This window comes from Schistocerca americana, chromosome 4 (assembly GCF_021461395.2).
Source record: "Schistocerca americana isolate TAMUIC-IGC-003095 chromosome 4, iqSchAmer2.1, whole genome shotgun sequence".
Taxonomy (NCBI): Eukaryota; Metazoa; Arthropoda; class Insecta; order Orthoptera; family Acrididae; genus Schistocerca; species Schistocerca americana.
The window spans coordinates 783300961-783319498 of NC_060122.1; the positions used below are offsets into that span (position 1 = coordinate 783300961).

The window sequence follows — 18538 nt, forward strand, 5'->3', positions numbered from 1 at the left end:
TCTTTCAGTCTCTGTAGGAGTTTCTGCCTCTGTATCAGAATGTGATCACATTGATGAGCAGGTTTGAATGATTTTTTTCCTCAAACGAGTCCTATATTCTGTACTGTAATGTTGTTTTTAATTTTCTTGTTTACAATAAAGCCTACATCTGAATTTCCTCCCTGTCATGTTCTTTTTAAATAAAATATGTCCATTGTTAACTTTAGTAGCCATTTTTCCTCAATTGCTACTTCAATTATTTGTTTCATGTATCATGATAAACATAATTACAATCATGATAAACATAATTAAAATATAGATGGCATGATTGTTATTCTATTTACTCTTCATATTTTTACAAAACTTCTTATGACTCTAACATTACCTTTTTTTAACTTTTGAATGTTTCCTGATTTTCAAATGTGATATACATGTTTATATACCTAATCTATTTGTCTGTCGAAATCAAACAATGGAAACTCCAGGTAATCTGTTTGTTTGTTACAGAAAAGAGAAAGCTCTTGTGCAGGAACTAGATGAAGCATGTTGTACTGAAGAGGAGTCGTACATAAAAACTTGCCCTCCGCTAAAGACTGGCATCCCTCATTTTTCACATTTATCGGTGAATTATAGATACTTCTCTTTCTGAATATTTTGTGGTAATTCAGTTTATACTTTTTACTGGTCATTTCTTTTTAACTTCAATGTGTAACAAAGGTTTTGAGTAACATTACACCATGATTTTATTGCAACAATATATTTTGCAAACGCAATCTCTTTTGCCCATTATAAATCAGTTCTGGTGTTGCAGGTTCTGAAGTGCATATTTGCTTAATACAAAGGCTGAATCCATTAATTACTATGTTACTTAAAATATAGCTAAGTTACACAATAATTTAGTTACATGAGCAGCAAGAATAATTTATAAAATAAAAGTCTGAACACTAATTATTTTCGCCGTCGTCAGTCCAAAAACAATTTGATATTGCTGTGTGTGCTAGTCTACATTGCGTAACTTTTTTTATATCCACATAACTATTGCATCCTATGTCCTTTTGAACCTGTTCACATTATTCAAATCTTGATATCTCTCAACAGTTTTAACCTCCACACCTCTCTCTATTTTCAAATGAACTATTCCTTGATGCCTCGGGACGTGTTCTATCAACCGACAGTCTTAGTCAAGTTCTGTCAAAAAGCTCTTTCCCCCAGGTTGTATTCTGTCAGTCATTTCATCCTTTTATAGATAATTATTATTAGGGTTTTTTTATGAGTGTGACTAATTAAACTGATAGTTCAGAAATACTCGCACGTGTCAGCACCCACCCTCTTTGGTAGTGGGATTATTACATTTTTCTTGAAACCTGAAGGTATTTCAACTGTCTCACATAACCAGCTTACCAGGTGGAACTGTTCGGTTGTGCCAGTTCTTCCAAGGATCTTAATAATACTGAGGAAATGGCGTCTATTCCAGGTGCCATGTTTGTTTTAAGTCTCTAAGTGTTTCGTCGAATTCAGTGTTGCATCAATCAACTATCTTTATACATTTCCTCTTCTCTTTCCACAGTGTTTTACAAAGCTTTTTCTACCTCTTTATGTAGTCCTTTCAGTCATTTCTCTTTTGCTTAGTACAGGCTCCTTATGTTTACAAAGCTGGAATTTTCCAAAAGGTTTTTTTTATAGCGACATTTGCCTTTGCTATAATCATGCATGCATCTACAGCTTTGCATTTATCCACTAGCCATTCTTACTTTGCCAATTTGCACTTCCTGTCAGTTCCTTCATTAGCTGTCTCTTTTGCCTCTTCCACTTGCTGCATTTTTATACTTTCTGTTAATATCAATAAAATTTTATATTTCCTATGTTATTCAAGGTTTTTTACTCGGCTTTGTTTTTTCTGTCTGCTGGCTTCACCACCTATTTAATTCCTTTCCACCCTTTCAGTTAGTTATTGCCTAGTTGTTGCCTTATGCTCTCTTTGAAACTCTCAGCAATTTCTGGTTGTCTCAACTTGCCCAGGTGCCATCTCATTAATTTCTTACCTTTATGAAATTTATTCGACTTTAGTCTGCACCTCATAACCAGTAAATTACGGTAGAGTCCACATCTGCTCATGGAAATGTTTTGCAGTTTAAAACCTTCTTTCTAAATCTGTCTTACCACTATATAACCCATTTGAAATCTTCTAATTCCCCCATGTCTTTTCCAAAATACAAACTTTTTTCATGATTGTACATTTCTTTTCACCTAGTTCACATTTTCTTACTGCTTTTCTTCTTCTCTTTTTTTTCTCACTATCAAAATTCAGTCTCTCTCTCTCTCTCTCTCTCCCCCTCTCTCCCCCTCTCTCCCCCTCCCTCCCTCCCTCTCTCTCCTCCATCCCCCTCCCCCCTCTCTCTCCCCCCTCTCCCCTCCCTCTCTCCCCCGCTCTCCCCCCTCCCTCTCACCCCTCCCTCTCACCCCTCCCTCTCCCCCCTCCCTCTCACCACCTCTCTCACACCCCTCTCTCACCCCCCCTCTCACCCCTCTCTCTCTCCCTTAATGTACTGAATAATTCATTTTATCTCATTATACACTTTTTCACTCTCTTTGTCATTACACAGCTAGTGGGCATATACTTTTACTACCATAGTAAGTTGTAGCTTTGTCTCTATCTCAGCTATATTTTATTTACTGTGCTATTCATTGTAGTTCATCTGCCATAACATAGTCTGCTTCATTATTAAACATACTCCTTCAGTACCCTATTTAATTTATATTGATATTTCTGCACTTACCTGGTCACAAATTGTGTTTTGCTTTCTACCACTATTCGGCAACTTCCCTAACTTCCACTAGCCTTTATCTAACATCCAAAGTTTTTTAGAACTGATGTTCATCCAATTAAACATGTGAAAAAGTTACAATGTTGTTGTTGTTGTTGTTGTTGTTGTTGTGGTCTTCAGTCCTGAGACTGGTTTGATGCAGCTCTCCATGCTAATCTATCCTGTGCAAGCTCCTTCATCTCCCAGTACCTACTGCAACCTACATCCTTCTGAATCTGCTTAGTGTATTCATCTCTTGGTCTCCCTCTACGATTTTTACCCTCCACACTGCCCCCCAATGCTAAATTTGTGATCCCTTGATGCCTCAGGACATGCCCTACCAACCGATCCCTTCTTCTAGTCAAGTTGTGCCACAAACTTCTCTTCTCCCCAATCCTATTCAATACCTCCTCATTAGTTACATGATCTATCCACCTAATCTTCAACATTCTTCTGTAGCACCACATTTCGAAAGCTTCTATTCTCTTCTTGTCCAAACTATTTATTGTCCGTGTTTCACTTCCATACACGGCTACACTCCATACAAATACTTTCAGAAACGACTTCCTGACACTTAAATCTATACTCGATGTTAACAAATTTCTCTTCTTCACAAACGATTTCCTTGCCATTGCCAGTCTACATTTTATATCCTCTCTACTTCGACCATCGTCAGTTATTTTGCTCCCCAAATAGCAAAACCCCTTTACTACTTTAAGTGTCTCATTTCCTAATCTAATTCCCTCAGCATCACCCGACTTAATTCGACTACATTCCATTATCCTTGTTTTGCTTTTGTTAATGTTCATCTTATATCCTCCTTTCAAGACACTGTCCATTCCGCTCAACTGCTCTTCCAAGTCCTTTGCTGTCTCTGACAGAATTACAATGTCATCGGCGAACCTCAAAGTTTTTATTTCTTCTCCTTGGATTTTAATACCTACTCCAAACTTTTCTTTTGTTTCCTTTACTGTTTGCTCAATATACAGATTGAATAACATCAGGGAGAGGCTACAACCCTGTCTTACTCACTTCCCAACCACTGCTTCCCTTTCATGCCCCTCGACTCTTATAACTGCCATCTGGTTTCTGTACAAATTGTAAATAGCCTTTCACTCCCTGTATTTTACCCCTGCCACCTTTAGAATTTCAAAGAGAGTATTCCAGTCAACATTGTCAAAAGCTTTCTCTAAGTCTACAAATGCTAGAAACGTATGTTTGCCTTTCCTTAATCTTTCTTCTAAGATAAGTCTTAAGGTCAGTATGACCTCACATGTTCCAACATTTCTACGGAATCCAAACTGATCTTCCCCGAGGTTGGCTTCTACCAGTTTTTCCATTCGTCTGTAAATAATTCGTGTTATTATTTTGCAGCTGTGACTTATTAAACTGATAGTTCGGTAATTTTCACATCTGTCAACACCTGCTTTCTTTGGGATTGGAATTATTATATTCTTCTTGAAGTCTGAGGGTATTTCGCCTGTCTCGTACATCTTGCTCACCAGATGGTAGAGTTTTGTCAGGACTGGCTCTCCCAAGGCTGTCAGTAGTTATAATGGAATGTTGTCTACTCCCTGGGCCTTGTTTCGACTCAGGTCTTTCAGTGCTCTGTCAAACTCTTCACGCAGTATCCTATCTCCCATTTCGTCTTTATCTACATCCTCTTCCATTTCCAGAATATTGTCCTCAAGTAAATCGCCCTTGTATAGACCCTCTATATACTCCTTTCACCTTTCTGCTTTCCCCTCTTTGCTTAGAACTGGGTTTCCATCTGAGCTCTTGATATTCATACAAGTGGCTCTCTTTTCTCCAAAGGTATCTTTAATTTTCCTGTAGGCAATATCTATCTTACCCCTCGTGAGATAAGCCTCTACATCCTTACATTTGTCCTCTAGCCATGCCTGCTTAGCCATTTTGCACTTCCTGTCAATCTCATTTTTGAGATGTTTATATTCCTTTTTGCCTGCTTCATTTACTGCATTTTTATATTTTCTCCTTTCATCAATTAAATTCAATATTTCTTCTGTTACGCAAGGATTTCTACTAGCCCTCGTCTTTTTACCTACTTGATCCTCTGCTGCCTTCACTACTTCATCCCTCAGAGCTACCCATTCGTCTTCTACTGTATTTCTTTCCCCCATTCCTGTCAATTGTTCCCTTATGCTGTCCCTGAAACTCTGTACAACCTCTGGTTTAGTCAGTTTATCCAGGTCCCATCTCCTTAAATTCCCACCTTTTTGCAATTTCTTCAGTTTTAATCTACAGTTCATAACCAATAGATTGTGGTCAGAGACCACATCTGCCCCTGGAAATGTCCTACAATTCAAAACCTGGTTCCTAAATCTCTGTCTTACCATTATATAATCTATCTGATACCTTTTAGTATCTCCAGGATTCTTCCGTGTATACAACCTTCTTTTATGATTCTTGAACAAGTGTTAGCTATGTACTACTGTAGTAAGCATGGGCTTCGTGTCTATCTTGGCCACTATAATACGTCCACTATGCTGTTTGTAGTAGCTTACCCGTACTCCTATTTTGTTTATTCATTATTAAACCTACTCCTGCATTACCCCTATTTGATTTTGTATTTATAATCCCGTATTCACCTGAACAGAAGTCTTGTTCCTGCTGCCACCGAACTTCACTAATTCCCACTATATCTAACTTTAACCTGTCTATTTCCCTTTTTAAATTTTCTAACCTACCTGCCCGATTAAGGGATTCGACATTCCACGCTCCGATCCGTAGAATGCCCGTTTTCTTTCTTCTGATAATGACGTCCTCTTGAGTAGTCCCCGCCCGGAGATTCGAATGGGGGACTATTTTACCTCTGGAATATTTTACCCAAGAGGATGCCATCATCATTTAACCGTACAGTAGAGCTGCATGCCCTCAGGAAAAATTACGGCTGTAGTTTCCCCTTGCTTTCAGCCGTTCGCAGTACCACAACAGCAAGGCCGTTTTGGTTAATGCTACAAGGCCAGATCAGTCAATCATCCAGACTGTTGCCCCTGCAACTACTGAAAAGGCTGCTGCCCCTCTTCAGGAACCACATGTTTGTCTGGCCTCTCAACAGATACCCCTCTGTTGTGGTTGCACCTACGGTACGGCTATCTGTATCGTTGAGACACACAAGCCTCCCCACCAACGGCAAGGTCCATGGTTCATGGGGGGAAAGTTACAATATTTCGTGGAAACAGTCCAGGAAAATGGTTTAGAAATATTGTTTATGGAGGAAAGAGCACACGAGGTGGACAAAGCTTACATTATATCTAAGAAATCCTACAACAAAGAGTGCTTATCTAAAAATCTTAAAATAAAGCACTGCAACACAGTAGTGAAGCCAAAATACCTATATGCCAATGATAGCTTAGTACTGAATTATACACTTGAAAATGCCACTCAGTGATGAGTTGTGTGCGTGTATGTTGTGTGTGTGTGTGTGTGTGTGTGTGTGTGTGTGTGTGTGTGTGGCAGGGGGGGGGGGGGGGGGGGGGAGCATATGCAGCTGTTACACATGTAATGAAATTCTAAGGCTACCTTACAGCAGTCAGCAATTGCTTACACAGAATATTTCTTTGCTTTCTTCACAGTTGTGTCCTTTATTCCCACATCATTACTGTGGAATAGTTCTCTCCTAACGAAAATACTGTATTTGCTTATCTTACTGAAGAGCAGCCTTTTACAATTTCAAATCCCAAAGAGATGTGAATATGTTGGTTTCAGAATAGGCCCACTGTTCCTTTCTGCTTTACTATTATGTGTGATCCAGTTCTTCACATTTCCACAGCTGGAGAACACATTGTAAATGTCAGCCAGTTGGACAACAGTATCCATTCTTTTCAGCTCCTTCTGATCATCAAAACTTTTGTCAGTGTGCCAAATGAGTGGCAACTCACAGGACAGCAAAACTTGATATTTGTGAGAAGGAGCGCTACAGAGTCATTTTGTCTGCAGGGCAAAATTTTTATATTGGCCAGAGTATTAATTAAGAAAGATTTTTATTAAATTTACCCATGTAGACTTAGTGTTACTGGGTCATAATACGTAGCAGATATCATTTAATTTTATTTTTAGTCATTGCTTCTCTGCTAAGATATGCACTTATACTTTTCACCTGGGCCTAGTACTCTTTCAGCTGCCTGTAACAGTTGTGAAATGGTTCAGCTTTAGTTGATGGGAATAATATGCTGCCACACCTGTTGAAAGTTTAGGTAATACCTCATTTACTTTTGGTGATCAACAATATATAGTGATTGTGTCTCTCCTCTTGCAGAATGTATAGAATAAATTATATGCCTTTCCTTTCTTTCTTTGACAGAATAAAAATGAAATAGAATGAAATTTTCACTCTACAGCGGAGTGTGCGCTGATATGAAACTTCCTGGCAGATTAAAACTGTGTGCCGGACCGAGGCTCGAACTCTGGACCTTTGCCTTTTGCGGGCAAGTGCTCTACCAACTGAGCTACCCAAGCACGACTCACACCCCGTCCTCACAGCTTTAATTCCGCGAGTACTTGTCTCCTACCTTGCAAACTTCACAGAAGCTCTCCTGCGAACTTTGCAGAACTAGCACTCCTGCAAGAAAGGATATTGCGGAAACATGGCTTAGCCACAGCCTGGGGGATGTTTCTAGAATGAAATTTTCGCTCTACAGCGGAGTGTGCGCTGATATGATACTTCCTGGCAGATTAAAACTGTGTGCCAGACCGAGACTCGAACTTGGGACCTTTGCCTTTCGCGGGCAAGTGCTCTACCAACTGAGCTACCCAAGCATGACTCGCGCCCCGTCCTCACAGCTTTAATTCCGCCAGTACCTCATCTCCTACCTTGGAAAATAAATATATAAAGAAACGTATTTATGAACAGATAAATAGAAGGAACCTGCAATGAACCTTTTACTCTGCAGACGATTGTGTGCTGTTTTGGAAACTTCCTGCCAGGTAAAACTGTGTTTTGGTCAGGAACTTGAATACAGAACCTTGCCTTTTGCAGGAAATCTGTCTCCTGCTCTCCAAACCTTACAAAAGCACTCCTTCATACCTTACTCAGGGAAGAAAGAATACTACAGAGAAGCACCTTAGCCAGAGCCTTGTTGTTGTTCTGGGTTCAGATTCTGGTCTGGCATTTAGTTTTAATCTGCCAATAAGCTTTAGATAAAGGGATGTTTAAAAGGACTGAAATTATGCCATAAACATTTTATTGTCTGAACACTGGACTTATTTCAGGAAGACAGCAGTTTGAATCCCCATCTGGCCACCCAATTTTATATTTTCTATAGTTTTCCAAAACCACTTACTTTGAAATGGGCACAGCCAATTTCCTTTGCCATACTTTTACTCCATTACAAATGATGTTTTCATCAGTGGGACATTAGACCCTAACCTTCCTTTTATTGTTTATTGTACAGTATTTTAGTACTGTGCCCTTCAAAGTAGTCCCTTACTATTTTGACAAATTGGTCTGAAAGATGTTTTCTTTCAGAGGGTGCATACTGAAGTGCATTCCATTAAAGGCATTAAATTATCACATGCAATTTTTTGGATCTCATCAATGCTTTGAAAATGATATTCTTTCAGTTTACTTTTAAATATCAAGAATAAGAAGAATTTTATGTTGTGACAATAGTGTTGGTGGGGTACAACATTTGTGTGATGTTTTCCAGGTAAGTAAGTGATGCCAGAGTCAATGCTTCTTCATTCTGTGACATCCCCAAATTAGTCTTCTTACAGTTCAGCAATCTTCCTATGCTAACATATTAAAAGCTTAGATACAATCTATTGTTTACTGCATGGCTACAGGGAACGAACTTGGAACTTGTTATGTACATCATCTTTCTAATGGATAATACAATCATCAGCGCCTTGTGTTGGATTGACATGTGCAAGCTTACTTTGAGTAACAGACTCATTTCCTACACACTGCCATGAGTGCATCTGACTATCAAAACTGCATGACTACGACCTCGCACTGATGGTTATTTGATAGTCATCCTCTCTGGCTATTAAACACTGAGCCTCACATTGGCAGCAAGCTAATTGTAGGACTTAGGTTATTGTTTCATAAGTTTGTTTTATTTTATAACACTAATAGATAAAAACTCTTCGATTTGCCTATAGCTCCAGGTGTTTTATATTTACATTTTTTTTCCAGAAACATCCTCCAGCTCCTGATGTGAAATGGAACATTATAAATGTTCTGGCAGCATATTGTTATGTAGCAAGGTATTTCAATGGAGATCATAAAGAACAACCTCTCCAAGCTGCTTGTCTACTGGAACGGCTCTCTGGTGTTCTACGTGCAAACTTTAGCTACAAGTCGACAGAAATAGCAGTTGACGCTGTAGTTCAGGATATTCTTTCTGTAAGTAAAGAGATCCATATAAGTGCTGTGGTCTTTAAAGAAGTGTACGGATATGTAAATAAGTGCCAGTTCGTGTGCCTTCAATTGTAGAGTATAGGGGACAGGCTTCCATAACTAAAACCATGTCCAGTTGTTTGTACCACATAGTGTTATATGGTACTGTTCTTTGTTAACATATTCATTCCAGAACACACTCTTCAGTCTTATGCTACATTTAATTGAGATTTGTTTGTATTTTGTCTGGTGGTTTCTTTTTTACTGTTCAGTTGTGGTATTACGGAAGAGGGTGTGTACTGACAATTTAAAAATAATCAGATTCCTGTAAACAACATAAGACAACATGTGAAATTAGTTTTTAAGTCAATGCAGATGAGGAAGGAATAATGGTGTGGGTGACCTCTATGTGCTTAATCCATTTGTGATGTTCAAAGAAGGTGCAGTCAGAAAGGAGGAGAAAAGTTATGTAAGTGTTTGAGAGAACCAGTTCTTCATTACAAATGAAAGATAAGAAGAAATGGTGGAGAGTTAAACAGAAAGAGAGAGAAACTGTGGAGAGTTAGGCAGATGGTGAAGAGCTAAACAAAAAGAGGGAAAAACTGTGGAAAGAGAAAGGAATCATTGAAAACTCTGTGTCAAGTGAGAGTATCAAAGTGCTTAAAAGTCGATGAATGTTGTACTGAATGTAACAGTTAGGTTTGAGTTCCGGCTAGTTTACTTTTGCATTTTAAAATATTGGAGCAAGTAACTCAGTTATGGAGTAAAGCTTTTATGATACCGGTCAAAAGACAAATTGATCTGTTTCGGCTCATGATTTGCTGAATCCAAAGAGGGTACAGTGGATGACATAAAACAGCAGTAGATGTTTCTTAGTTTATTTACAATTCTGAAGGATTCTTATCATGGTTTCAAAGCAGACTATTTTTTATTATTGCTGTGTTCCCTTTTGTGTGTCACATTTAAGCTAAGTAAAAGATAACATCTTTTTATTATAATTAAAAAAAGTACTATCACTCTTGCTGTTGCCATGTCTAGCATACCAAGCACAACCACTGCCATGGTTAATTATGGAACTGACTACTTCATCGCAGTTCTGTTTCTTTGTTTTATAGTATTTTCACTTGAAATTATGTACATATTCAAAAAGCTCTTAAAAATTTGTATATAATAAGCATTGTAGCTATTGCAGACTCTTCTCCCAACCTCCTCCCCTCCTTTTCCTCCTCATCTCCCTATCCTTACCCCCTCACATTATTTTCCCAGTGCTCTCCCTCTAATCTGCCCTCCTACCTTACTGTGCTCCACATGCCACTTTCATAGCTTCCACTTCTGTTCTTTGACCATGTCTTGCCTGTGCCTTGTGTGGTTTACATTTTGAACTATATATTCTTAAAAATTTAGACGTATTGGAAGCTGCAGAATTTGAGTTCATCAGTTAAGTTTCAGGTGTTTGGAGTTAGCTGTGTCACTCCAGGCCCGCTGGGGGAAAAAGCTTGTATATCATAGTAAAGGGGCAGCAGAAATGACAAGTATATGGTATCCTCCAGGTGATGCAGTGCAACAATTTAAGACATAGGCTTTGTATTTGTGAGGAATGGGATTCAGTTTGCATGACAGATCATTCAGCATGGTCACAGCTGATTTCTTTCCACAAGCGTGTCAAATTAGCCAGCACTCTATCTCCGATGTCATTGATGTTATAGGATCTTCAAGGAGAACCTTAATAGTTGTCATTAATTCATATTGTCCACAGTGGATTATGCGGCTACTGTATTATTTCATGTGTGCATTACAGTGCTTTGGACATACTGAAGAAACTATTTATGATGATGTAATGAAAGTGCTTCGTGGACCTGAGGAAAGCAGACCTTATTTCTATGTACAGGCTGGCTTGAGTGATATCCATCATCTGTTTGCTCTTGCCTATAAAATAAAAAAATCAGGTTGGTATGGCCATTCTTGTAATTCCATTTAGCTAATTGTTGTACATGCTTTACTATTTTTATTTGATTTCAGGTTCGAAGAGAAAAACTGGTGAATTTAGCAAATTCTTTAAGGAATCTCTGTATGATGGCCATGACATAACAAAGGAACAACTCTTTCTTTTAAAAAAGAAAGTTGAGTATTTTTTAGCATGGGTGAATGAATATTTATTAAATAAAGGACAAACTTTAGTAACGTAGTAATTTTTGTGTTGACATTCCAAACTTTTGTATGGGAAAAGTATTGTTTTCATTTTATAATAAAAATAATAAAAAAGGAGTTGCTTACTTTTTCTGTAATACTGAGTTACAAAGAGGCCTAGCATTCAACTGTAATGATGTTTGATCAACAAAGCTGGTTAAATGTTGAATAAATCATAGTTTCTACTTATGCATTCCCTCCAGATCTACCCAATGTTATATTGTAGGAAGTGTCAATCAAAGCTGATTAGGGCTGGAGGAGGCTGTCATTTCATTGCAGATAGCTCATCAGCAAATGCAGGTAACAAATTGGAGTTTCTGAGTCAGTTTATTTACAATGTTGCCATAAAAGACAAATAGTAAATGAATGAGTGGTCATTTCATGACTCATATTGTGCAGGTATACTTTGTGTCATACAGAAGAGCAGGTATGTTGATGTATACAGCAATTTGTAAATTCTTCTTGCACAAGTGCTTTATCTGATATTATTATTTCATTTGTAATTGGACAGTAAACATTACCACACATTTGTGGTCGTGTCAGTGTCTTACACAATGTATTTTGTAAATTTCAGTATTATGTATTTGGAGGTTGTATTAAAATGACTTTAAAATATAGAAATAAACAAAACATATTTATCCTTCTAATCACTCTGAAGCACAAATGTGCATTAAAAAAATGTTGTTTGCAGACACTACGTCGAATCCTTCTGACGGAAACTTCCCCCACCCCATCCCTACTTCTATACTTCTGACAGAACCAGAACCCCCCCCCCCCCCCTCTCTCTCTCTCTCTCTCTCTCTCTCTCTCTCTCTCTCTCTCTCTCTCTCACTCTCTCACTCTCACTCACTCATGCACTCTGTGCGTGTGTATTCATAGCTTCCGGAAGGGAGGTAGGACACTCCAGACTGCAGGATGAGAGGCCCCTTCTGGTGTGCGGCCAAGAAGAATGAGAGAGGAGATCAATGGACATATTTTAGTAAGCACCATGCCAGGTGCTTTCCAGAGATAATTGGAGGACAGAGCGATAACTAAAGACGGGTTGAGAGTATGATAAGTGCAATGAAGAACTAAGAGGAAAGCAGAAAAGAAGGGGGGAGACATATCACACACACATTAGCTGGCCTGGCCATGTGTTGCTGTGGCTCAGTAGTTAACAGTAGGTCAAACTGATTTTCCACTCATCTTTATAATACAATGAAGCTAATATTCACTAATAAAACTGAAAATAGTTTAGCTGATTTTAAAATGTACGGGATTTAGAATGAAATGGTATGCCAGAATCTAAAAGTGATTGATAAAGTATTGGAATGTTGAAATTAACCACAAACCAACATACAGTTTTTAATTTTACATTTTATTCATCTCATATTCAACCACAGTTCGTAATCAATGATGTATTTACAAAATACTTAATAAAGTAATAACATATAAAAATTGTATTTTATAAATGAGGTAGATAACATTGATTTTAACTATTATTTCCATTATTTTAAATTATCACAATTTAAAATTTTCAATTATTTAAGTACTAATTGGTGCACAGTATCTTTGGTTAACCTTTCTTTCGCTAACACACGTGAGCTGGTGACAAAATTGCCCATGGAGGTAAACGTACTTTCCAAGTCTAAACAACAAGTAAACATTGTTTGGCCTTGAGACTTATTGGTGGTCACTGCAAAAGCCAAACGGATCAGAAATTGAAGCCCTCTAAATGGTATTGGAGATTCTGACAGTATTATTGGAATACGGTCAACAGGACGATTTCTGCTTTAAACTTTCCCGTCAAAATGGTTGCTTTGAGAACATTTCTGGTAATCCTTTTAATGACCAAATGTGTACCGTTGCATAATGTAGGTGGGTTTCAATTGTGGAGAACAGTAATTGGTGAAACAGTCTTCAACTGAAGATTGTGTGGTGGCATTCCTGGTATATCCAGAGAATTTAAAAATTCAGTTGGTTAATTTATGGCTTCGTTCTCATCAACTATTGTGTCGATTGATTTAAAAGATATCAAATCACTGGGCATCAACTGTTGTATCTGGAAATTAATTTCGTCAACATCAACACTTCTTGCTACCAAAATAACACGATTACTGAGCCAGTTATGATCTAAGTAATTATTCCATATACCTGGGAAGACAAACTCAGTTAGTTCACTTTTTATCTCAACAACAGTACAGAAATTGTCTTGCACTCTTGTGTATTTCGTATTTTGCTGCATTTCAATTTCGCCGTTTCCAATATCCAGTAATTGGTTAGGAAATACTTGTGCCGATGAATCATTTTGCAATCGTACTTACATGTTCATGATTAGTCGAAGTGTCTCAACACTTTGCCATAAAAACAATTGTTTTAAACATGCGGTGATCTCATTGGCAAAAGTAGAGCGAGGAATGACTGGTAATGTGTGCCAGAAGCCACCAGATAGTAGTACGACAGTACTACCTAAAAATTTATTGTTGCCTTTATGAAATGCTTCGAGTGGATGTTTATGATTCATAGTACACTTATCCCAAATTATAATTGAACTCTTTTGCAACACTGCAACAATTCCGCTCTTTTTTTAAATATGGCCATGTCTAATGGCAACATAAATGCTGAATGTGCCGTTTGTCCACCATCTAACAAAGTGGCAGTAGTGTCTGAAGATGCAATTGCCAATGCAGTTTTCTGTTGCGACCATATCTTCGCAAGGATTAATGATATTAAAAATGGCCCACCATTTCCACGTGGTATACATAAAAAAATTTAAAAAAAACTACCTTGTTCAGCATCAATGGTCAGCATAATCCGTTATAAATATTTTTTTCTTCAGCTGTCAGTAATGGCTCATTATTCACAATAATTGTAGTTAAGTCAACATCATTATACTGTTTTTATCATTGCAAATCACTGTTAACTAAATCTAAATCGGTCGTTGGGCGATCAGGTGATGGCATACCATAATGACTAAGTGGCAAATTTGAAATTAAAATACATAATCTTTGATCAACTCTGATGCTTCATTATACATTTCTGGTGCGTAATCTAGATTTGGACATTGGTTTTTTTTTTTTGTTTAACTCGATGCAATACGTCTTTAGTCATATAGTTTTTATATTTTTCCCCATAAAGTCTATGATTGTGTTGGATAACATGTCATCAAAATAATTGCAAACACATGACAAATACTATTCTGTGTGGATGTCAGCGCTGCATCAGCAAGTGTCGAGTCCCAATGATTGTCTTCTTCCAGTAATTGTGACTCATGACATGCATCTTGATATGTATTGAACACTCGACCATTAACTGTTCGCAAAAATTCGAAAGATGTTGGTCCAGGAATATTCATCAACAACAAACGCAAAAAAAAGGGGGGGGGGCATTCACATTGTTTTGGATGTACTGTGTAAAGTCGTCCCAATGTCTGGGCTTTAAATGTGCCTGAGATTGATGCATGCAGTTTTCCTAATTTATTCCGTGTAAAATAGCGTGGACCATCGGCATATAATAATGTTTTTGTGAATCAGCCGAACACATCAGATTTTTGACACGTTGTGAAAAATTCAGTTTAGTACTGCAAGGAAGTAAAGGGGAGGATGTTGTTATGATGGGTGGCTGATATCCTCTTTGTACAATACAAATGTACACGTGGATTAATACTGTTCTATATTTACATGAACAGGATATTTAACTTGAATAGAGTCCATGTGTTGTGGTACAAGCTCATCAGTAATAGTCCTCTTGCTATAGTCACCGGGTCGCTATGTACTGCCGTAGCCTATTATGTGTACTGAGCCCGCTCAGCGATATACTGTCAGATGCCAACTCGGATGAGTGAGTCAGTTAGACCTTCCGGTCAGTGGCGTTGGCGGCGTGTTGCTTGTGGGTGTGTGTCTGGCCTCTTTTGTGATAGGCACGCTTGATCCTGTGCCTACTATCGATCTTTGCGCTAAATCTTTGGCGACCAGTGTGCTGGGCCAGCACATTCCTCCCCCCAAAATTCTGCACCGTTGTTGTGTAGGGAGGATGCGAACGACAACGGAGGGGAGACCGGATGCTGGATGTAGAGGTGAGCCAGGAGCTGTGACTTGGAGGACAGTGTACTCCCAACTGTATCCCACCATCTAGCTTGTGAGGCAACAGAAACATCCTCTGGAAAACTGCTGCCTGAGTGCACGTCCTGTGGTGATGACGGTGATGGTGGTGGCGGGTCCAGGTCCATTGGGTCGGCAAGCAGGGAAGGTGGGGATGAGGGCACATCAACCATCTTCTCCTCCTGGGGTGCTCTGTTGCCACCTGCAGGCGGCTGCGAAGGATGTGCCGTGCTGTGAGCCCACAAATCTGGAGGAAGAAACGCAGCAGAATCATGGGGCACATGACACGCACAGATTTGGTTCTGGTGGCAGCGCTGCAAACCATTGGGGCCTGCAATCAAGTACATAAAAGAGCCAGTGTATTCCTGGATCACACCTCTTTCCCAGTGCCCAGTTGCCATAAACCCTGAAAAGAACAAGATCGCATGGCACAACACAATACATGCAGACTATTGGAGGTGCAGGATGCTGTGGTGGGTGTAGCAAGTGTAACAGCATCCGATGATAACGGCCATGCGGAAGTTCCACCGTTTATAGTCTGTCTTGTGGATGGCAGCAATAGGAGGTGAGAAAGAGTTGCAGCACCTGTTCCTGTGTGTGGGTGGCGTGAAGCTTGGCCATCTGTTGTTTAAAAGTGCGTATGAAGTATTCTGCTTCTTGGTTGGACAGGGTGTGAAATGGAGCACTTGTTAGGTGACGAATGCCATTTCATTCACAAAACTGTTCGAAATCACATGAAGTGAACAATGGTTCAATGTCTGACACAAATATTTCTGGAAGACCTCCTATGCAAAATATGGAGGACAATGCTTGAATGGTGCTATGTGATGAGGTAGAAGACATAGGCACCACAAACGGGAACTTGCTAAAAGAATCCACTGCTATGAGCCAACAAGTGTTTCAAAATAGTCCTGCAAAGTGTATGTGCACTCATTGCTGTGGGGATTGAGTCTTAGGCTAAGCTGCAAATGTCTGTGGCGGAGCTGATTGGTTTTCTGCACATGCGCGACACTGTGATGTCATCTGTTCAATGTGGGCATCCGTGCACTGCCGAGTACAATGCCATTGTGCTAACTGTTTGGTGCGAACAATTCCCCAATGTCCTTGGTGGAGGAATCGTGGGAATAAGCACACATGATTGTCCACTATGATTTTGAACTAGAATCACACCTTGTTGTACCAAAAGATCATGCCAAAAAGCAAAATATTGGCACACAGCTGAGTTCTGGATACTGCTCAATTAATGAGGCCAAGACATGCAAATGTAATGCAACAAAATCCTGAGATCTGGGTCTCCTTTCTTGGCCTGTGCAGTTGTTCTGTAGTGCAAGGGAAAAGATTCCAGCAATTCATATTCCTGCTCATCGATTTGACAACAAGATGCGACAGAAGTATCAAAATCAGAGTCTGGGCCAATCAGAAGGCAATATAGGGTATATGCATTGCCACGCTTTGCCGTAGGTCTGTACACTATGTCATACTAATACTGAGAAAGCAACAGAGCCCAACGTTTCAATTTTTGAGCAGTGTGTGTAGGAACCAGCTTTGACGGATGAAACAAGGACTGCAAAGGCTTGTGATCTGCCACGCGACCATATAAATAATGATGGAATTTGGTGACATCATACACAGTGGTGTGAGCTTCTTTTTCAATTTGAGAATAATTGAACTGAGTTTGAGTTGGCAACTTTGAGGCACAAGCAATAGGTCTGTCTTGTGCACCAATTCTGTGTGAAAGAACAGTGCTGATTCCATAAGAGGAAGGATCGACTTGCAAAATCTCTGGTTTGGCAGGGTCAAAATGCACTAAACATCTGTCACTGAGCAAAGCATTTTTGAGTTCCTGAAATGCACCTTACACTTTGTAGTCCACATAAAAGGCACATTTTTCCGACGCAAATGATGCAATGAAGCTGCGGTTTGAGTGGCTATGAACTGAATGTAATATGTCATCTTGCCTAGTACTGGCTGCAGTTCAGACACATTGTGAGGAACAGGCAGGTCACGAATTACAAGCAAATGAGATTGGAGGTGGCGCACATCCTGACTGTTTATCACATGACCTAACCACTGTAGTTCAGTTTGAAAAAGTCACACTTTCGAGACGACACTTGAGTCCTGTTTCTGATAACACTTGAAAATGAGTACACAAATTGGCAATGTGTTCCTCTGGTGTACAATCCGAGACAATATTGTGATGGTAGTTTGAACAAAATGGCTCTTTTGCTGTCAGCTGTTCCAAGTGAAGTTGAAAAATGGCGGGTGCGGAAGCACTGCCGAAGGGCAAATGCAAATACTTGAACACAATTGCCCCTGCAAAATAAAACACAAGAGAAGGAAGCAAAATCTTCATTTAAGTTGATTAACTTCAATCGCCACTGGATTATCCTCATTGCCACTGTAATATCTTCGTCACCACTGTAGATACTTGCGCCACAAGGAAGCAAAGGAGAGGATGTTGTTATGAGTGACCGGTACCCTTTTTCTACAACACAAGTGCACACATGGATTAATATGGTTCTTTATTTACATGAACAGGATACTTACCTTGAACAGAGTCCATGTGTTGTGGTACAAGCTCATCAGTAATAGTCCTTCTGCAGACAATATCGGTAATCTTGCTATAGTCGCTAATCTGGTCACTATGTACTGTTGTAGCCCACTCAGCAATATACTGACGGATGCCAACTGGGATGAGTGAGTCAGTGAGACCTTCCGGTCAGCGGCCTGCCTAAATACTTGCTGTCAAGAGGGCATTGGCGGCTTGTTGCTTGTATGTGTGTGTGTGTGTGTGTGTGTGTGTGTGTGTGTGTGTGTGTGTGTGTGTGTGTGTGTGTGTGTGTCTGGCCTATCTCGTGATAGGCACGCTTGATCCAGCACCTATCAATCAATCTTTGCCGACCGTTGTGCTGGTGACAGCTTGCGCCACCACAGGTAAAATATACGTGTTGACCTTTTTTGAGATGTACTACAAGATGCTGGATAAAGGGTCTCTTTTGTGTATGGGAAAACTAAAAATACGCCAGATAGCTATGTTGCTGTTGATATACCTAGTAATCGGGTATCATGTTATTTCATCATTTTTGTTTATATTTTGTATTTCAAATAAAGCCAAATCACTACTTTTA

General features: G+C 39.3%; 1 protein-coding gene across 1 annotated transcript in view; it reads left to right on the plus strand.

Moving 5' to 3' along the window:
- Window positions 1-11916, plus strand: part of LOC124612628 (zinc finger HIT domain-containing protein 2) — a 49003-nt gene extending 37087 nt beyond the window's left edge. The window contains exons 4-7 of the mRNA XM_047140924.1: window positions 487-601; window positions 8941-9150; window positions 10943-11090; window positions 11164-11916. Coding sequence (XP_046996880.1) covers window positions 487-601; window positions 8941-9150; window positions 10943-11090; window positions 11164-11330 — 640 coding nt within the window. The 3' untranslated portion in view covers window positions 11331-11916. The remainder of the gene's footprint in view (window positions 1-486; window positions 602-8940; window positions 9151-10942; window positions 11091-11163) is intronic.
- The last annotated feature ends 6622 nt before the right edge of the window (window positions 11917-18538 follow it).